Source organism: Eretmochelys imbricata, chromosome 2 (assembly GCF_965152235.1).
Source record: "Eretmochelys imbricata isolate rEreImb1 chromosome 2, rEreImb1.hap1, whole genome shotgun sequence".
Taxonomy (NCBI): Eukaryota; Metazoa; Chordata; order Testudines; family Cheloniidae; genus Eretmochelys; species Eretmochelys imbricata.
Genome location: NC_135573.1, coordinates 235,590,737 through 235,612,565, shown reverse-complemented (window position 1 = coordinate 235,612,565; position 21,829 = coordinate 235,590,737). Strand labels below are relative to the sequence as shown.

The window sequence follows — 21,829 nt, the reverse complement described above, 5'->3', positions numbered from 1 at the left end:
CTGGCTGAGTTACTGAAGTCCTCAAACCATGGTTTAAAGACTTCAAGTTACCGAGAATTCACCATTTACACTGGTTTAAACCTGCAAGTGGTCCATCACCATGCTACAGAGGAATGCGAAAACCTCCCAGGGTCTTTCCAAATCTGACGCAGGGTAAAATTCCTTCCTGACCCCAAATATAATGATCAGTTAGACCCTAAGTGTGTAGGCAAGACCGAGCAGGCAGATACCCGGGAAAGAATTCTCTGTAGTGACTCAGCACCCTCCCCATCTAGTGTCCTGTCTCCGGCCATTGGTGACTTTTGCTACTGGCAGTCAGTGATGGGTTACATGCCATTGTAGGCAGTCTCATGGGGGGAGGGATAGCTCAGTGGTTTGCGCATTGGCCTGCTAAACCCAGGGTTGTGAGTTCAATCCCTGAGGGGGCTATTTAGGGATCTGGGGCAAAAATTGAGTATTGGTCCTGCTTTGAGCAGGGGGTTGGACAAGATGATCTCCTGAGGTCCCTTCCAACTCTGATATTCTATGATTCATCATACCATCCCCTCCATAAACTTATCAAGCTCAGTCTTGAAGCCAGTTCGGTTTTTTATCCCCCACTGCTCCCCTTGGAAGGCTGTTCCAGACCTTCACTCCTCTGATGGTTAGAAACCTTTGCCTAATTTCAAGCCTAAACTTGTTGATGGCCAGTTTATATCTATTTGGTCTTGTGTCCACATTGGCACTTAATTTAAATAACTCCTCTCCTTTCCTGGTATTTAGCCCTCTGATGTATTTATAGAACGCAATCATAACTCCCTTCAGCCTTCTTTTGGTTAGGCTAAAAAAAGCCAAGCACTTTGAGTCTCTTCTTATAAGGTAGGTTTTCTATTCCTTGGATCACCAATGTCTTGTATAATGGTACTAATACTTCCCTGCCTCTACTGGAAATACTTCATCTGATACATGGTAAGACTGTATTAGCCTTTTTCACAGCCATATCTCATTACAGCTCATATTCATCCTGTGATCAACCAATATATCCAGGTCTTTCCCATCCTCTGTCACATCCAACTGATAAGTCCCCAGTTTAGAGCAAAAATTTCTGAGATATGGTTGGTTTGAGTTGAGTCTTAGTACTGCAGGGTGGACACCAGAGTCCCATGTTCAAGCCTGCGTTAGAAAATTCTTAACATAAAGTTAAGAATCAGTGTTTATGCTCAAGCCCCAGGTTCTTTAACATGAGTCATCTGACTTAAGTCTCACTAACCCTGTAATTGCATAGCAGTATAGACAGAACCTTATTTTCCTAATCTCTGCTGGGCATAGCTTTCTCCTTGTGTCTCTTGGCTTCCCTTATCAATTTTCTACAATTTCTAACGTCTGATTTATATTGATTACTATCAACTTCCCCTTTCTTTCATTTTGTGTGTGTTTGTATATAATTTTTTTTACAGCTGCCTTCACTTTCCCTCTAAACCAGGTTGTTGTTGTTTGTTAATTCTCACAGCCTTCTTCCTTAATTGTGCAATTCTGGGATTATCGCTTTTTGGGCATCCAGATGTTCTTAAAAGATTTCCAATTAGCATTCACAGTTATCTGATTAAATTCTTCCTCCCAGATGATTTGGCTTGCAATTGTTTTCAGCTTTGTGAAATTGGCCCTATAAAAGCACCAAGTGTATATATTACGGGTCTGGACTTTATTTTGTTTGCACATTATGAATGTGATCAAGTCATGATCACTTGTATTTAAGCTATCATTAACTTTCAGTTCTGTGATCAGTTCCTCTTTATCTGTTAGGGCAAGCTCTTATATAGAATTCCCTCTGCAACACTTTTTGAATTGGGATATTGTCAGCCGTAGTGGTTAGAAATTACAAGGCTGTTTTAGCCCTGGCAGCATATATCACTCAAACTGAAGACATCCATGATCACACAGTTTTTTTATTCCTGCGCAGTATAGATAGGTAAGGAGGTGCTCACCTTATTCCCTAGTATGATTTAGTCATCTGTAGCAGACACCAGCTAGTGCTTTATCTGTTAGGCCATTGATCCATAAGCATACAAAATCATTTTCTTCTGAGTCATCAGTGACTTGGAAACAGGTTATACCATTTTTGATGTAGAGTGCCACTCCCCACCCACCCCTTTTACCCGCTTGAGCCTTCCTAAATAGGCTATAACCATTGATTTTAACATTCCAGGCAGATGAATCATCTCATCATATGTAGATCCCATACATAGCTATAATATAGAGAGATTATATATGACTATGGCATATTTTATCATCAATCTGAAATGTAAAGGGTTGCTGAAGAAATGAACTATTAAACACTTTATCTAAGGTGTTAGAGTAATCCACTGAAGCACTTATTGGTTGCAGAAAGTCAAATCAAGATAGCTCAAGTCAGCTCAGCTTTAAAGCAAATCTGCGGTCAGGAAAAATCTGATGGCATGTCAGCCATTTTGTTTTGCCTTCCTAGCAAATGGAGCACTGAGTGGGACCCATCCATTATTGTCAGGTGGAGAAGAAAATTGGTCTAAGCAGCTTTAAGTGCAACTGAAATTAGGACAGTTTTTCAGAAAATATAATAAAATGTCAGAGAAAGATGATCACCCTTCATCTGTCATGTGACAATGCTAAAAAAGTCACAAAACAAGTTGCTCTGTTCTAACCCTGAATGAAGCGTTTTAATAAGTTCAAGATACGTTATTATCCCTAAAGCTACTTTGGCTTGCTCTGCTTCACTACAGCATTTCAACTAGACCCTCCCTAATACCCAGCCTTTCTGCTATAAAATTAAACAACCAGTACATGTAATCTCACATATTTATTGTATGATCTTGTTATTTTTCCTTTTGTAGCCTTTTTAAAGTGGTGTCGCAGTTCCTTCCACATTTGTCCCAAAAGGTGATCACAGTCTTTCCTTCACTGCTCTGATATGGTCTGATTCTTATGCCCTGCTTATACACTGCTCTGATAAGCAACTAAATTTTCACGTGCTTTAAGGCACCTTCACATTGCCAGTGAGTTGTAAAGGGGCCGTTCGCATGAAAGAGACTCAGGTTTACAGTGCTTAGTTTTGTAGAGCAGAGCACTATAAAACCACTGTCTTCTCTGCATAGATCTCAACTCCTGAGAGTACTGACATGCATTCTTAAGCGTCCTCTATCATTCCTTCAATTCATCTCCAGTCAGATAACAAAATATGGAAGAGTTCAATGAAAGCAGGTTAACTGCATGTATCTAATCTAGCTATAGTGCATCTAAATTCCCTATCACTTTGGTAGCTAAACACTGAGAAATGTCGAATTCTTCAGAGCTGGTGCAGATTGTGGAAAAAAACCTGAGCAGATTGTGGAAAAAAAATCTAACGCCTGGTGAGTGTAATGAGCTTTTAGCTATCTTGCCACACTCTTCCAGTTTTTGGCTCAGTTCTGATCAGTGGCCAAATCCTGAAACTCTTACTCCAGCAAAAATTGCCAGTATTTCAAATGAGACTTATTTGAGTAAGACCAGGCTAATGATCCTGATTCTGCATTGCAATGCTCATTGTATAGTCATTTACACATGAGGCAAGTGTCTGCAAATCGGGTGTAAAAGGCTGCCATTCCAATTTGATTGCATTTTACACCCATTTTGCATTCATTCTACACAGGTCCAAAGATGTCCTGATTTAGCTCACTGACATAATAAGGTTGTCTGAGTAAAAACAGTAAAAATACATGGACGAGATCAGGATTTGGCCCATGATCTGGCAAATAGAAAATAGCTACAGGCTCATATAAAGGAGAATTCACAATCTCACTTTGGCAGCACTACTTCACAAGCATTGTTTGTCTTTAATAGTCCCATTCCCTCTCCCTATCCATAATGAAAAGTATTCAGGATGCTCAGAATATCTGTTTTGTATCCAGCAAGTCACTCAGTGTAAGAGTGGGGTTTTCTAAAGAAGGTGAGGAGAGGCTTGAAAATCCAAGATTTATGTCCAACTGCATGCACTTATTATGCCACAATTAAATATCTCCATTGTTTGGGGATAAGGACACATATAAAAGACAGACAAAAAAATTGAAGGGCAACGAATGCTGATTTTTTTATAGGGGCGAGAAAAAAGTACATGTGTAGGATTAGTGAGAGCTGGATCCACCTTGGTAACAATCAGATAAAGGAATGGCAGCAAGCATGTTTCCATGTAGATACTAACGTTGGCTAATATATGACTCTGCTTATGTCAAGAGGGTCTGACATGAGATTTCAATTATTTTGTTATGTATTATACATTTAATAGAAGGTGTCTTATCAATGAAAATTCAGAAAGAGCAACCAGAAGAGAGCTAGCAGGAAATATCATCATCCTCATCATGAGCCTGGCTCAGAGATGATCTGACAGATGTGCCTTCTTTCTGTTCACACTGAACTTTGAGGCCAATAATAAAAAAAACTCTCTCAGATACAGCATAGCCACATTTTACACTTTTATTTGGGTTTAGATCAACAACACAGAGAAAATACTTTGATCAAACACAAGAAGAAGAGGTTGCCATGTAGTTCTTTCTGGCTGCAATAAACACAGTAACATGGAAAAATGCTGGTGTCCTCATGAAACACTGAATGTATATCTTGTATTGGCACATAGAACTAATAAATACAGCGTTTATACTTAGCATTTGAAAACAGAATTGCACATGCAAGATGTAACCAGGCTACTGCTCACTTTCACCATTGTCCCTGTACTATTTTTTACACTTAGTCATTTGTCCCCCATTTTCTCTGCCACAAACAAGAACAGAATTTGCTTGGCTGCTCAGTGTTTCAGTGACTACAGTTGCTAATTCTGTGACCTGTTTGGATAAGGTTGCTTTAGTCCTCATTGGCAGAATTGGTATCTGCTCTAAAGCTGTAATTGAAACATCATGCATTGTAAGTCGCAGTGGGTCACCACTGCGGTGAAGGGAATGTTCTACTCTCAAGCTGATCATGAGAGGATAGTACTGAGCAAAGATATAGTATAGGGACTTGTGTGTGAATGCAGCTCTTACAATACCAAGAGTCAATAGTATTACTACACAAAGAAAGACATATCAATAATATATTGTACAAGCTTATTCAGTAACACATGTTGATTTGCAACACTGTACAGTTTAAATCTAAAATGCACAGCCTCAATCTGAGGTGACAAACAGTACTATCAATATAATAAAGGCAACACAATTACAGACACAATTTATTTCCTCGTCTCACGTCACATCCTCCTCACACTGAATCAATACCCCATTTATGTATTTTAGGTCAAATTAAACCACACTGCACTAGTTTTCTTCAAGTATTTTAGAGTGAGTAAAACAATCTTGCTTTACATACGAAAGTGGCCATGTAGATTCCAGTCAAAGCACAACCAAAACTTAACTAGGGTTATAAATAGAAACAGGTCTGAGTCATTAAGTTCTGATCCAAGCTCTTCCAGATTTTAAGGAAGAGGAGGTTGAAGCTCAGTTTCCACTTCTGTGCCTCCCCTAGTGTCAAAGAATGACTCAACATATCAGTTATGCAGGATTTTGCACCCATGATTTCTAAATGGGTCTGGATGATTCTACACTGACTGTGCTCTAAGTATCGAGGGATATCTCAAAGCATTCTAGTAGCAATTTCAATCAGACAAGCTCAGTGTAGAGCTGGTAGGTAGATTTAAATCAAAACACTTTCTTCGTCTGAAAAAGGTGTTTTGACTAAACTGAAATTTTTCACAAAGTTGTATTGAGGTCTACAAAATTTCCCACAAATGAAAAAAAAGTTCAGAATGAACATTTTCAGAATTTTCATTTTGTGGGAAATTGCAAAGATATTTGTTGTTGTTCTGAATTAGAACAAACATTTTTGAACGTTCCTGTGAAACTGAAATTCTGAGTTTCCATCAGCTCTATCCCAGCGCTGGGAATGGGGATGTTTAGAAAAACTGTTGTCATGTGGGAAACTCAAGTGCCGCCATGATATAAGCATCTGACTTAGGACCCTATCCTGAGACCTTTACAAAAGTCCTTATTCATCCAATTAGCATTACTCCTGTGAGATTTTGTAGGATCTGGGTCTTAGCGAATTCTAATCAATCTTAGTTTTCAATTTATTTTTATCTCTAATGAATAAATTACTGTTTGTAAAGATGCTTATGACACAAGTATTTAGTGTAAAGTGTGGCCCTTTTTGATAGGCTGTTTAAAAGTAGAACAGAGAAACCACACAAATATAACCTTAATTCAGTCTTGGTTAGGACTGTATTTTGATTGTCCATTTGCTTAGGTTAGGCCACGTAGGAAATATATTTAGGAATAATAGCATCCTTTTGTTGTATTGTAGTAGTTCTTATTAAGAGTTTTTAAGAGCTGCAGTACTTGTGAGGTTTTGCAATACTTAACTCTAGAGATGTACAATCCATGTGACATATAGAAATGAGGCATTGTACCTTTTAAAGAATTTATGTGGGTTTATGGTTCAAAATAATCTTTGTAGATATTTGATGCATCTCTATTAAAAGAAAAAAATTGTTTAGTTTTCAGTTTCTGCCCCTGCATTTTTTATAACCCATATAAAATAAAAATCTATAGTTTACAAAATAGGATATTTTAATATATATATATATTCCTTTTTTAAAATTATATGTATTTAAATACATCTGAAATGTTGCTATAGGTAAATCAGAAATTCTGTTCTAAATCTAAGAAAAAGGCAAAGTATTTTCACTTTTAAACATACAGTTTCTTTACTTTATGTATCTTAGTGCACCCCCCCACCCACCATTTGATTTTGTCACCATTTGGGGCAAATTTGGCACCACTCAATCTGATCACTTTTAACCTAAACATGTATTTACTAACTGTATTAAAATTTGGGGGGAAATTGCAAGTATCTTCTGTTATTTCTTATCTGTTTGAATGCAGCCTTTTGTGTATCTAATTATTAAAGAGGTATTCTAAAACTCAAGAGAGGATTTAAAAGGAGCATGTTTCTTGATTTTAAACTGTACTATACTTTGACGCCACAATATAGAAATAGATTTACTTTGGAACAAACTACAAATACATTCGCACAGTTTGTGACAACTTTTTCTGGACCAGACTCGCAGACCAGATTATTATAAATCTTGCCCCAGACGTTCTATTTCCTCAATCAGGAAATCAATGTCTTGATGAGTAGCTGCTGGGTTTGAGATGACCATACGGAAGAAGTTCACTTTGTCTCCCAGTGGTTGATAGCTGACCATAGTAGTTCCGTATTCCATCATTCTGGCTTTTATCACTGGGGCCACCTGCAAAGGCACGATACAAATATCAAATAATTATTTCTATTCTAGAATTTGCTTTTTTTAATAAGAGAAGGAAACTAAAACAAATTAAGAAAAAAGTCAATTTTTGGCCAAAAACAAATACAGCACAGAGTAAACTGATCAATTTATAAATTGGAGAGGATACAGAGAAGAGCCATGTGAATGACTAAAGGATTAGAAAACATGCCTGATAATAATAGGCTCAAAGAGCTCAATCTATTTAGCTTAACAAAGAGAAGGTTAAGGGAGTGACTTGATTACAGTCTGTAGGTACCTACATGGGGAGCAAGTATTCAGTAATGGGCTCTTCAGTCTTGCAGCGAAAGGTCTACTATGACCCAATGACTGGATGCTGAAGCTAGACAAATTCAGACTGTAAAGAAGGGGTAAATTTTTAATGGAGAAAGTAACTAACCATGGGAACAATTTACAAGGCTTTGTGGTGGCTTCTCTGTCACTGATAATTTTAAATCAAGACTGGATGTTTTTCTAAACGATAAGCTCTAGGAATTATTTTGGGGAATTTTTATATCCTGTATTATACAGGAGATCAGAATGGATGGTCCTTTCTGGTCTTGGAATCTATGGGCTAGTCTACACTATCGCTTAAGTCAATGTAACTTATGTCGCTCAGGGGTGTGAAAAAGCCACCCCCCCGAGCGATGCAAGTTACATCACCTTAAAGCAGTGTCCATACTGCACCATGTTGGCAGGACACGCTCTCCCGCTGACATAGCTTCCCCCTCTCGTAGAAGTGGAGGTATTACGCCAAAGGGCAAGTGCTCTCCTATCAGCATAGCACATCTTCACCGGACACACTACAGAGGTGGAGCTGCATTGGTGAAGCTGTGCCAACATAGTGTGATAGTGTAGACTAGCTCTAGGAAAGTACTACATCAAAAAGGCATTGGTGGCATTGTTGTGCTCTTATTACAATCAGTGGGAGATTTTCTACTGACTTTGTCTCCAATTCACCAAGGTATTCATTAGAACTGGCTGAAAATTTTTCATCAAAACTGTTTGTTTTTTGCGTTTTTTTTCCTTCAGAAAATTGGATTTTCAACTAAACAAACATGAAAATGTTTGCTTTCCACGGAAAAATTTGATTTTTTTTCATTGAAAAAATAAATGTCTGAAACCTGAAATGTTTGTGATTTTCAGCTGAAAACTGAAATATTTTGTCTAAGCCTCACACTATTCTTATTTAGAGATACCACTACAGTGCCTCATGGGAGCTACAGTTTGGTTATCTTCTGTCTCCATTCTTCTCTGTAAGCCATGCTCTCCCAATTGGTGTTATCTCTCATGATGCACAGTGACCATGGAAATCCCATGATGCACTCCCTCCCATCATCAAATGGGTTAGGGTAAGGGTTAGGGTTAGGAGAGACAAGATGCATCATGGGTAAGGCTACTTTTTAGTCATGGGTATTTTTAGTAATAGTCATGGACAGGTCACGGGCCGTAAACAAAAATTCACGGGCCCGTGACCTATCCATGACTTTTACTAAAAATACCTACTGTGACTAAAACTTGGGTGGAGGAGTGTGCTGGGGGGGGTGGTCTGGGGGCACTGCGGGTGCTGGGGGAGGGGGTCAAGGTGATCCAGGACCCCCTCTGGTGCTGGGGCAGAGGGGGCGGTGGTGGCGCTCACCCTGGGATCCCCGCTGGTGCTTGTGAGGCGGGATGGGTGGTGGCGCTTGGTCTGGGACCACCGCTGGTGCTTGGGGGAGGTGGCATTGCTGGTAGGCTACCTACCTGACTCCGCATGTACCTGCAGCTCCTAGAGGGAGGGGCGGCCAGGGGGGCTCCACGCGCTGCTCCCACCACAAGCACCCGCTCTGCAGCTCCCATTGGCTGGGAACCACAGCCAATGGGAGCTGTGGGGGCAGTGCCTGCGGGCACGGGCAGCGCATGCCACCCCACACCCCAACTCCGTGCCCCAGGCTTGGGCCCCGTCCCGCACACCTAAACTGCTGCTGCTGGCCCAGGGGCTGCCCGAGACAGGCAGCCTCTGAGCCAGCACCAGCCACTGCAGAAGTCATGGAAAGTCACAGAATCCGTGACTTCCATGACCTCCGTGACAGACTCGCAGCTTTAATCCTGGGAGATGTAGTTGAAACAGGGAGACCAGCCTATACAGGAGCTTGGTGAACCTGAACTACAACTCCCATGAGGCACTGTGGCAGCACTTCTGAATCAAAATATTTCAATTTTTGGATGAAATATTTTTGATTTTGATTTTTCATTGAAAAGTCTAAATTTTTCTATGGAAAGCTTCAATTTTTCATTGTTGTAAAAAAAATATTCGATGGGAAAAAGACTCTTTTTCTGACTCTCTCTAATAGGTATGCATGTGCCTAATTTCAAGTATGTGAGTAGTCCCACTGCCTTTAGGTAGGCATGCCAGAGGAACTGCAGGTAGGGGCCCAAGATTGTTTCGTCATCTGATTTGTCACATTCCTATTTTAGATAAAAGCAGCAGTGTTACAAGGGTTTAACTTTACATGTATCAGCAGACTTTGCATGACATCGCAAAGGCAGTCATGACCCCTTGCAAAGGCACAAAGCCATTCTATAGATTGGTTAGAATAGCTCTGAGCCATTTATTGCCAGTGTGCTAACACTCAGTATTGCTGACAAATGCAATTAACACCTCATTTTCTGCATAATCCTCAAGCACATTGTTATAATCACTTTCCCTCTGTTTTCATAGGCTAGACCTCTGCCACCCAATCAAATTAAAGCCTCTGGTCAAATTGTTACATTTGTTAGTGTAACCCCTTGGGGTGTAGAGAGCATGGCCCCTTTAAATCTTTTTCCTAGTGGGGAGGGGGAGCAGTGAGAAAAAGGAGGGAAACTTGGGGGTGTGGCTCTGGAGCTGGGGGAGAGAAGGGCTGCAGCCAGGAAGCCCTAGACAAAGTGAAGCAGCAGAGACCCTGCCTGAAGGCTGGGAAGGACAGGGCGGCCGATCGGGGACACCCCAGGACAGGAGCCAGGAGGAGCACTGTGCTGGGGGGAATTGCCCGAGAAGGACAGGCCAGAGCTGGACCCAGTATCACTGCTGCCCAGAGCTGCATGGGGCTGTGAGTACTGGGGCTTGTGACTCTGCATTGGGAATAAGGAGGAAGGCTGCTAGCTAGTTAAGTGGGGAGGTTGTCGCTCTGGTTGGCTTTGCAGACAGCGGCAGAAGAGGGCACCGGAGGGGTTTGTGGCGCTAAAGTTACATTAGCATCACCAATTGCAATTTAAATTGTTAACATCAAGGATGACCATCGTTCAAATAAGCACCATAGAGAAAAATACTAAGAAAGGGAAACACACGGAATACAAAACACACAGACCAGCATTTGGGGGAACTGAATTACAGGTGTGTTTTGTAAACTCACTTACCTTGCTAAATGAAACCATTAAAATGATATTGGAAGTGTTCAAATGATCACTTTTATGTCACTAGTTTTTCCAAATTATAAAAACATAACTAGATACCTCCCCCCAATGCCCTGAGTGTCCTGACAAAAGAAAGTCTTTGTGTATTTTCAGCCCTCTTTTAAGCACCAAATCTTTTTGCTTTTTATTAATCACATTGTCTGCTCTTGCTCTTCACTTTATCTCCCCTTCCATCCGTTCTGTTCCTCTCATCCCCCTGCACAGGCTGCCGATTCTCCTCCTCCTACTCCCACAGACAGGCTGTCTGGTTCGCCTCTCTCACCTCTCACCCTTTCTGAAATACCTTCTGGCATTTCAAATACAGCTCCTGTTTCCTCACCTCCTCCTCTTATATAGCAGTAGTCCCTAAAGGAGACAGCTCGGCTGGCTTATCTTCCTTATTTCTAGATCTTTTTACAGGCCTCCAGTCTCTTTGGAAGCTAGAAGCAAGGAGGAGCAGCTATCATCATGTGACCTGCCAGGCCTCTGCAGACCACAATGTGGGAAAATCATTATGTTAGAGATGAACCCGATACCCAAAGATAGGATCCAAATTTGGTTTGAACTTCCCCAAAGTTGGGGACTGAAAGGGTTGTTATCCAAAATTCTTGTACAAGCCCATCTCTAATATTTTGAAATATTTTCAGTGGCCTTTATGTTGATGACATGGGCATGCCTTGCATACAATGAACCAACATATCTTATTTACCTTTAGAAGACGGTTCATTCTTTCTTCGTTGTCCTCCATGCTGCGCAAACTGGGAGGTACGTACCAGAAGCAGACATTTGTGTGCTGAGGCTAAACACAAAATAATAATGGCTTACACAGCAAAAAATGTTCATAATATCTCAATTGCAATTAATTCCATGCCTTTCCCTCCTCTCATACATCATGTTATGACAGCAATCATTGGCTTTCATTACTGTACACCACAGAGAGTCATTAGCATCATTATTATTATTAGGGATAATTTTAGGCAATTTATCCCAGGAAGACGGATCCAGATACACATCCCCCACTGTGCCTATGCATTTGTCCGCTACAGAGAGACATCTGGATTCTATAGGTGCTGTCCTTTCAAGAGTATGGAGTTAATGCCTCTTCAGAAGCAGGTGTCTATAGTAGATGACCTACTTAATAGAGCATCCTGGGTACTTCGATTTTGTTGTGTGACTGTATAACTCTGGACATATAGGCTCAAGTCAGAGGTGAGTATGAGATGGAATAAATTAGATTATCTTCTACTCCTTGAAATTCCCTAGTGCTCATTTATACTTCCTTACATTCCATAAGCTAACTTACTAATGTGAGAGAATAACGGAGTCTAAACTAGTTTAATTTGCACATTTAGGAGCCAGAAGAAGACAGGTGAAAAGTAGGATGTGGCCTGTTTTCATGACTTGTCTACACAGAGACTTAGGGCATGCCAAGTGGGGTGTGAATCTACAGTGCACTAACATGCCATGCGGAGCCTGTTTTCATCTGAATCACCAGTAAAAGTCAGCTGTTGACTTTCATCTGGGTGATGCAAGCTACAATACTCCACGCTGCTGCCTCATTTCAGTTGACCCACAATGATGGGAATCATTAGCAGTTTCCTTTGTAAGGAGCATGTTTTTGGGTCCTCCAAAATCCGATTGTCCTATCAGTAGCAACACAACTCCTGACTATATGTACCAAATTTTAAAGCTACAGTAAATCAGAATACATACCTTTCCATCAAACACCATTTCATAGCCTTCTCTGTTCTTTATTTTATTATATAGATATTCTGCAAGTTCCAAGCACTTGTCAATTTGTGCTTCAAATCCTGTAGTTCCCTTCATAAAGAAAGAACACAATATTTTGTATCTCTCTGTATTCTGAATTGCTATTGTTTCAGGAGTACGTGGCACTTGCTAAAGCAAAGATGCAGTTTACTTTTCTAAAGTCTATCTTGGAGATGCTGTACACCTTCCTGTTTGCTATGAATAGTACACCCAGCTCTAGCTGTAACCATCTGACCTGTATGAAATAGGTTGGTGATAAGTACAGGGAGATTTTGGCAAACCAGTAAAGTGCCTGAAACCATTATTGCTTATTGCTAAAAGCAGCCATGTCAGCAGGCCGTAAAGTGGTCATGCAGCAGCCTTAGCTTAACCAAGGCAGGAGGGGAGGGGGTTTTGGGTGCCACAGAAAGGGCAGCTTGACCCCGCATCCTTCCTGATAAGAATTGTGTTGAAATTGCTGATACATGCATTTTATGGGCCTCAAGGCGTGCAAACTCTGAAAAAACCACACCTGGTTAATTGATGACCAAAAGGAAGCCTCTTGTTTGACCTTTGAAACTGCTTCCTTAACAAATTTTCTTTAAGTGATGTCATTGTATTACTAAAGTATAAATAAGGGGAAAAAGTTTGAGGTAGGGGGATGCATCTTGTGTTCCTCACCTGTTGCCGCTGTGCCACTCGAGAGCCACACTCAGCTTCGGTAATTATCGAGGGTTGGGGTGTTTTACTAACCTGTTGTGGACATGTGTAAGTGCTCGAGACTAAGTAAAGTTTAGCTTTAAGTGAAAGCACTCTTGTGTTGTCCTGTTTGTGCCAGCCATCTATCGGTCTCCCCTGATTTATTTCCTGACACCACCTTGCAGAGAGTAAAAGTTACCAAGAGCTTTGGGTTGAAAGAACCCCGGGTAACAAGTCCAGTTCCTAATGGGCCATGGAAGATATGTATCACTGATGGGAACACTTGTTGGCAGCCTCTGCAGTGAGGCCATGGATTGGAAAGCTGTGGCTCATGAACTCTACAGGTGTTCCTTCTTGGTCAGGGTTGAGTCACATTGTGAGTAAGTGGGGAAGTTTGCACTGGTCTATGGAGAGAGAATTTTAGCCTGCAGGGGAGGCAATCTGGCACCTATTCCTAACATAAAAATTCCGTAGAAAATTAAATGATAAAACAAGCTTTTAAAGAGCAGCTTGATGTCTGGTGAAAAACAAGCATTCTAATTAGAAACAACTCTGTCTCTTCCGCATGGCCATTTTTTTCTCTCCTCGTTGCTACTTGATAAAGGACATTAGTATGAAATTGGAATCCTTGTTTTTAAGAGCTTCAGTTTCTCCTGCTGCTTCCTTCCCAGCGCAAGTCCGTTTGTGCCAGTATAATTATTTCTGCAGCCACCAGCTGTGATGCCACTAATAAAGCATTATTATGGCTTCACGTCAGGAGAACAAGCTGCAGGAACAGACAAACTGTTTAAGAAACATTGATCCTATGTTAATGTAAATATTCCAAGTTAAATAGAGGTAGGAAATGGGGAGAAAAAATAGTCAAAGAAATATGGAAATGATCTGGCCTTTAAGAAAAAATGTTTATAAACAAAAGTCCACTCAGCCCTGCTAAATCCTATTTGTGCTGCTCTGGCACTGCAAAGCAGACCTAACGCCAGTTTAAGTGGTCCTTTGGGTAGGGGCATCCTACAGTGGTGCAGAGCCAGCATAGTGCCAATCATAGGGGGTGTGGCCAAAGAAAAAGGGGTGTGGCCAAAGTTCCCTTGCACTCCGAAGGCCCCTGCTATTACAGCAGCTCCTGGGAGGCTATTTCAACTGGGACAACTTGAAAACAGCCTTGAGGCTTCTTGAAGTTTCTCCTTGTGACCGGGCAAGTGCGTAGTGGCCTGAGGATCAGGGAGACACAAAGATGGCTTACATCCAATTTTGCAGACTCCTGGTGACAGTTGCAAAGAGCTGTCCCAGAATGTGTTTTCAGAATTTGAATAAAGCATCTAAGGGTCTTTAAGTCCTTTTTTTTTTTTTTGATAGAAACGATGCAGTCAAATGCAATGAACAAGCCTGAAATAGTTGGGCATAATCATTTGAATTTATACATAAAAGTATTTATTTAGCAATATTATACAAAAAAGATACATGAGTCAAAAAGAGCCAGTACTTTCAGATTTTAATTAGTTTACCCATAATAATAATATGACTGTGGTATAATCACAGTATATAATGGAACCAGGTGTGTTAGTCACTAATTTGTCACATTTAGTTTTAGAATTTCATTAAAATAAAAAATCTTTGTGTTTCCAAAACCTTTCTGGACTGATTACACTTATACTTAAACATAATATTTATGCTGTCAGATTGTTAGTTAGATGCAGCAATCGGTGCACAATGACATGGAGTCTGAATTTCAAAGTCATGTGTGATGCTTTGTAGCTAAATCAGTTAAAGGTAAAGAAAGTGGAAATGTATTATTATTATTATTATTATTTAATTTCCATCCTTGTTCTTTCTTCCATCTCATGTGAAAAGGTAAGGTTAGACATTTTCTAAAACTGTGATTATATAAAGCAGAGCTATTCACTATTTTTATGCAAACAAATACATCATATACTTGCTTACCTTTGCTCTCCACATCAGCCATAGCTTGAAGACATCAACATGACGCCCGCATTGCAACGCCTTGTCTCCAGTGTCATATGACAGGTCATAGTGTTTATCTTGTTGAAAGAGGTAGGAAGCATGCATTTGATTGCAGCTCTGCATCAAGCCCTTAAAGAAACAGAGATACAGTTAAGGAAAATTGGCATTTGCATGGTTTTACTGCTTTGCTTTGTTTCTATTATGTAACCTTTCCAAATGACTTTTCAAAGCATTCCTCTGGATAAAGCAAGCTGACCCAGCAGCTCTGTGGCTCTTCTAAATAATGTCATGACACTCTTTGCTGAATTGGTTTTGTTTCTAAACTACTATTCCCCATTTTTAGTCTTTCAGGGTGCAGTTCATTCCAATGCTGAAGGCACATGCAAGGGCCTCCACGCCACCTACGCTACAAACCAGGTGCATACGGGGGTCTTAAATAGTAAGAAAGGCTTTGGGCAGATGGGGATGAATATGCCTTTAAGCACACTGCTAGTGCTGTTTCTGAAGGTAAGTGGTCATATTTTGACTCTCGTCTAGCCTGCAAAATGTAGTTTTGGGAGGCAGTCTTGCCATGTGCAAAGAATTTGGCTGCGGACCCCCAGTAGGCTATCTCTGAGCTAAAAAGCATGGAGCTAATAATTTTTATCTCAGTTTTCCTTTTTATTTGTATGCATTACATATAGAGAGTGCCAAATCCTGGCTCTGTTGAAGTCTTCATGTATGTTTTGTGCACGCCATTGGCCTCTTTCCCCAAACTGTATTTTGCAGTCCACGCGGGGTCTTTGTCGTCAAGATTTACCTATATATGAAACTCATAAAAATGAGAGGGGAAAAAGGAGAGAAAAACAATTGGCTGTACGCTTTTTGTGAGACACCTGTTTTCACTCTGGCATTGGCTTCAATGAGGCCAGGGTTTGTCTCACAGAATTGAACCACAGGGCAAATAAAACCTAGCTCCTCTCTTTCTGTTTAAGTGCACATTGTGTACAATCTGCTGTACACCTGTTAGCAGAGCAGTAACCAGCTTTTCAATAGCTGGTCTAATAAGTGGTGGTTGTGTAGCAGCTGTCCCAGTAACTGCCTGCTATGTGAAGATTACAAGCTTGAAGGATAATTCTTCCAGTTGTCGCTATCCCAATACTAAATAAAAGGTGTGGATTTTATCACATGTGAACTTGGGCTTCCTTTTCTCATTCCACGCTGCACAAAGTGGGCTTATATATCAGTGTTGGGTTGTAATGTCTAGCCAATTGGTTGACTACAAACATCTGAAAGGGCAATAACTCGTGGACACTGTGCACTGTATTGCTAGTCCAACTGATATGTGTAAGTGGGGCAGATTCTGTCTTCAGTCACACCTGGACTCAGCATTGAAAGCTGCAGTGGTGCATGGCTTCAACTAAGTGCACAACTTAGTTCAGTGTATTTCACACAAAAAGTCGCCAAAACTCTCTAAAGATACCCAAAAGTCACCTACTACAGGACAGGCCCAACAAAGAAAATCACAGAACACCACTAGCCATCACCTTCAGCCCCCAACTAAAACCTCTCCAACGCATCATCAAGGATCTACAACCTATCCTGAAGGACGACCCATCGCTCTCACAGATCTTGGGAGACAGGCCAGTCCTTGCTTACAGACAGCCCCCCAACCTGAAGCACATACTCATCAGCCACCACACACCAGAACCACTAACCCAGGAACCTATCCTTGCAACAAAGCCCGTTGCCAACTCTGTCCCACATATCTATTCAGGGGACACCATCATAGGGCCTAATCACATCAGCCACACTATCAGAGGCTTGTTAACCTGCACATCTACTAATGTGATATATGCCATCATGTGCCAGCAATGCCCTTCTGCCACGTACATTGGTCAAACTGGACAGTCTCTGCGTAAAAGAATAAATGGACACAAATCAGATGTCAAGAATTATAACATTCAAAAACCAGTTGGGGAACACTTCAATCTCTTTGGTCACTCGATTACAGACCTAAAAGTTGCAATTCTTCAACAAAAAAACTTCAAAAACAGACTCCAACAAGAGACTGCTGAATTGGAATTAATTTGCAAACTGGATACAATTAACTTAGGCTTGAATAAAGACTGGGAGTGGATGGGTTATTACACAAAGTAAAACTATTTCCCCATATTTATTCCCCCCTCCCTCACCCTCCACTGTTCCTCATATGTTCTTGTCAACTGCTGGAAATGGCCCACCTTGATTATCACTACAAAAGGTCCCCCCCGCCCCCAACTCTACTGCTGGTAATAGCTCACCTTAAGTGATCACTCTCGTTACAGTGTGTATGGTAACACCCATTGTTTCATGTTTTCTATGTATATAAATCTCCCCACTGTATTTTCCACTGAATGCATCCGATGAAGTGAGCTGTAGCTCACGAAAGCTTACGCTCAGATAAATTTGTTAGTCTCTAAGGTGCCACTAGTACTCCTTTTCTTTTTGTGAATACAGACTAACACGGCTGCTACTCTGAAACCTAAAGATATATAGTCATTCATTTCCCCTGGACAGCCATTTTAAATCCTTTCTGTGTTTGTAGACTGAACAAGTGCCTAGAGGTTTGCGTCTCAGTTTCATTTGTAATCTTCATCACATTAACATACATTAGCTATGACACAGTTATAAAGAAGGCATCCAGCACATTCCGGAGGGAAATGGCAGAAATGACTAGAGGTGCAAATGGATGAAGACATACCTCTTCCCTAACGAGAAGGGCAGAACACTGCAATGGGACACCCATCATCTTGTGGGGGTTCCAAGTCACAGAATTGGCCCTACAACAACAAACAACATTAAACTGAGATGTTATACCACAGATCTGAAATCATTAAAACATTCAATAATAAACAAGACTAATATGGCTCATATGGGCCTCAAAGATGCAAGGCTGAAAATACGCACAGCGGTTTTCAGAAGAGTGATTATTAATGTTCATACAGGACCCCAGAGGCAGTGCTAGCCCATTGGGGGGCCCTAATCAGGAATATTTTGGGGCCTTCCCCACATACAACACATAATAAAAAGTGAATAGGGGGCCTTCTTGAGCTGCTCGGGGCCCTAACCAGTTTTTTAGTCTGCGAATGCCTAGCACTTGCTCTGCAGGACTCAATTGTAGAATCTTTAATTACACTGTGGGGCGCTGATGTAAATTTACTCAGGCAGACTACTCATCAAAGGAAGGGTTTTTGTAGAGTTAGCCCTAAAAGGTTCTGGACTATGGCTCTGGAGAGTTAGCACAGAGCCGTGGTGCTATACATTAGATTTTGTGAGCACCAGAATTTTTGTGATCCATCCACACTTTAAAGGCAAAGAGTGAATGTGTCAAAAACACATACATGATTTAGGACCAGTCTGCAAAGGTGTTTAGGTAGCTAAGATGCAGATAGGTGCTTAGTGGGATTTTCAAAAGCGCCTAAACAGGTTTGGTGTCTAATTCCCACCGATTCCCATTAACTCCCATTGATCCCATCAACTTGCTGATGCACGTCTGAAAATTCCATTTTGGGCTGATCTGCATCTTTACACATCTTTGAAAATCTGAAAATTTTACCGGAATGGTCAGATCCTCAGTTGGTGTAAGTTCTCACTGCTCTATTGGCTTCAAGTGAGCTATGACAATTTGTACAATTTGAGGCTCTGGCCCAAAATGATCATGGTAATGAATATGGTATTATCTCAAAACGCTCTTTCATGCTCTCGGCCACTTAGCTTGGTTACCAAGATGCCAGAAGCTGCCTTAGAAAGTTAGTCGGACAGCGTGCTGAAATACTTATTGGCATGCATTGACTCAAGCAGGAAAAAAAAACACCAGGTCCTATGCCTGTTGGATTGATATAATATGCTCCTCAAGATGCTGTGGCATAGAAAGAGAGATTTATTGGCACACCAAAAACTATGCTGCTAACTAATCACGTCACTGAAAATGGCTTGGAAAGGGTGATATGAGCTGGTAGTGCGGATTCAAAAAATGTTTTGGGGAGTTTATTTCCCTTTATGGGGTTTTGCGGGTTTTTTTTGTTTTGTTTTGTTTTATAAATTACTTAAAGGTAAGATTTTATTTTTTTTGAAAGGCTAACAAGTCTTCCGAGATTTTTTAAAAAGAAACCCTTTTCTAAAGCACAGCAAATAGTGGCCTGGCATGGCTTGCAGAAGGTTTTAAATTAAAGCAACCCAAGATACTTTATCCAAAAGATCACATCTTGTTATACACGAGAACATTTGGAAAAGTACTTTTTAGACTATAGTGAAGACGAAAGTATAGGGATCCCAAGTTTCAAAAATGGCTAAATAAAACCAAATACCTGTTTAACATACATAAGGGTTGATTTGTGCTTCCTATCTTCAGAACTGGGCAAGTTTGAGAATTGGGTCAACAGGAGGCTAGAAACACAGCTCCAAAAGTGGATACAAGCCTAGTAAACACTAGAACGAACGACTAGCCTGGGGTCCAAGATTGCTCTCTGGATATGATTGCCTGAGTCATAATGTTCCTACATTTGTTAAGGGTATGCATAATAATCTGTCTGCCAAATGGGGTAAATGAGTTTAGATCTATGTTCATTCCTTGCTGTTCAATTCTTTGTATTGTGCTATAATCTGCTTCCTAGTTTTGCCACAGAGAGAGTGTGTGGGGCCTAGGACAGGATGCCTTGCGCTCCTCTTATTCCACTCTGCAGGAGCTTTATATGTGCCACAGTCTGGACCAGAATTTGGCTCTTATTCAGCTCAGCCTTAAACAGGTGTCAGTTTTTGAAGACAAAGATAACTAACTGCAGGTACATTTTTGCACCCACAGTTAGCTGTGACCACTATTCAGGTCACTTTGATCTGTACATCCTGGATTGCAACTGCAAATCTGAATCTGGATCCCCCAGGATTTAAAGGAAAGGGAGTTGCTGGCAGGGTACTCTCTGTCATTGGCCTTTGACTGGAAGTCCTCCTGCTCTGCCAGGTACAAAAGAGACTGAATCTGCTGACTGAAGGACAGGCTGCAAAACCCATCTGTTTGCATAGGTGTAGAGGAAGCACAAAGCGGGTGGGTGAACACTGAAGTATTGAGGTTGTGGGACGGGTGGAGAGGCAAACAGTTGTTCATTGTTTTATTTTTGTGTTATGCTTAACTTGTTATTTACTGACTGCAGGATTTATACTTTGGAGGTCTGTTGAAGATGCCTCCTGCATAGGAGTGTGCTCATTCTTGCTGTGGGAGGGGGCTGTTTAACTGTATAGATCTGAATAAGTCAGTAAATTGGGGGGTGAAAATATCTCGAATACCAAAACTGTACCTGCAAGAATGGAGGTGAGTGTTTTGAGAATCTGGCCTGGGAGGTAATTTTCTTTTTCTGTTTGGAAACCAGTCGGTATTAAGGTTTGTGAAGTGCTTTGGAATCCCACTGGAGGAAAGGTGCCCTGCAGTGAGCATTGTCATTTTCTCTCAGATTCCCCACTCCCCCAAAACACAGATTCCAAGCCTAGAAGAGACCATTGTGATCAATGCAACTATGTGCAGTTGCAAAATGCTGTAGCCAGTGGAATACTTCTGTGCTGCCTTTCCTGCTATTTAAATGGAATTATGCAGCCCCTAAAGCAAAGGCTGTAGGGAATACTCTTTCACAGGCAGCATCTGGCTACTTGGCCCAGCTCTTTGAGCATTTGGCTGCTTTTAATCAACTCAGAGCCACTCACCTGTTTAGGGTACTGGAGTTAATGATTCTAAACTCGCATTCAAGCCTATTAATCTCTTCTCTTGTTACAGCTACTAACTTTTGTCTGTCTTTACAGAGAACCCTAAACATGTTCTTTAAGATGCCTGTAGATAATGGAGGTGGCTTGGGTTTTTTATAGTAACAGGGTTGTTTACCAGCAACAATGCCCAAATATCAATTTTCTGCCTAAATCATTGCATTGACCTTCAGGTCATCCTTTTTTCTAAAATTCATCACAGTTGTGCACAAAGTGTTTTATCTAATTACATTTGCTTTGTCACAAAGGGTGCTGATGTCAACTATTGACATATGCTTAAATAAAATGATGGCTTACAGTCACATTTAAAGAAGAACGCTACATAGTCAAAAATGAGACACATTATTTTCTTTTGGAAATTTCCTAATGGACCATCCTGGAGTTTTGCTTGAGCAAGAATTGGCTTTATTTGATGTGTTGTGATTATTAGAAATTGGAGGCTGAAGTGGATGCAGGTGCTCACACTCACTTTGTAACATCCAAATGTGAACACCTTAGTAGGATAGCTAAATCCCACACATTGGTACTCAGACTGGAATTTTTCCCATTTAATGTAACTAAGCACCAATATTAGCATCCACGTGTGCACAAAATGTACATGCCCTGTTGAAATCTGGGTAGTTACCCCTGCTCGCCTCCTCCATCATTCACCATGTGAAGAAGGAAGAGGAAATGGCAAGATTCGCATGTAATTCACTGCCCCATGCCAGGAGATGACCCTTATCAGAACACTAGATCTATACCCCTTGAATGTTGGGGAAGTTCCAACTGAGTTGCCCGTCTGAATTCATGATTTAGGCATCTCTTTATCAGAGATTGAACCAGAATTTCTAATGCAAACACGTCTGAATTTGGAAGAAGTTCAGATTTGGCTCCTATCCTGGATCCATTTTTTGTGATTCAGGTTCTTCGTTAATGCTA

General features: G+C 40.9%; 1 protein-coding gene across 7 annotated transcripts in view; it reads right to left on the bottom strand.

Annotated features, from left to right (window-relative positions):
• Window positions 1–4,447: 4,447 nt before the first annotated feature.
• The window catches only part of GAD2 (glutamate decarboxylase 2), a 54,947-nt gene continuing 37,565 nt past the window's right edge, over window positions 4,448–21,829 (bottom strand). For all 7 annotated transcript variants that reach the window (XM_077808221.1, XM_077808222.1, XM_077808228.1 and 4 more), the window contains 5 exons: window positions 17,862–17,940; window positions 15,119–15,268; window positions 12,446–12,553; window positions 11,442–11,531; window positions 4,448–7,285 (listed from right to left, as the gene is read on the bottom strand). In XM_077808221.1, the coding sequence (XP_077664347.1) occupies window positions 7,112–7,285; window positions 11,442–11,531; window positions 12,446–12,553; window positions 15,119–15,268; window positions 17,862–17,940 (601 nt within the window). In that variant the 3' untranslated portion in view covers window positions 4,448–7,111. The remainder of the gene's footprint in view (window positions 7,286–11,441; window positions 11,532–12,445; window positions 12,554–15,118; window positions 15,269–17,861; window positions 17,941–21,829) is intronic.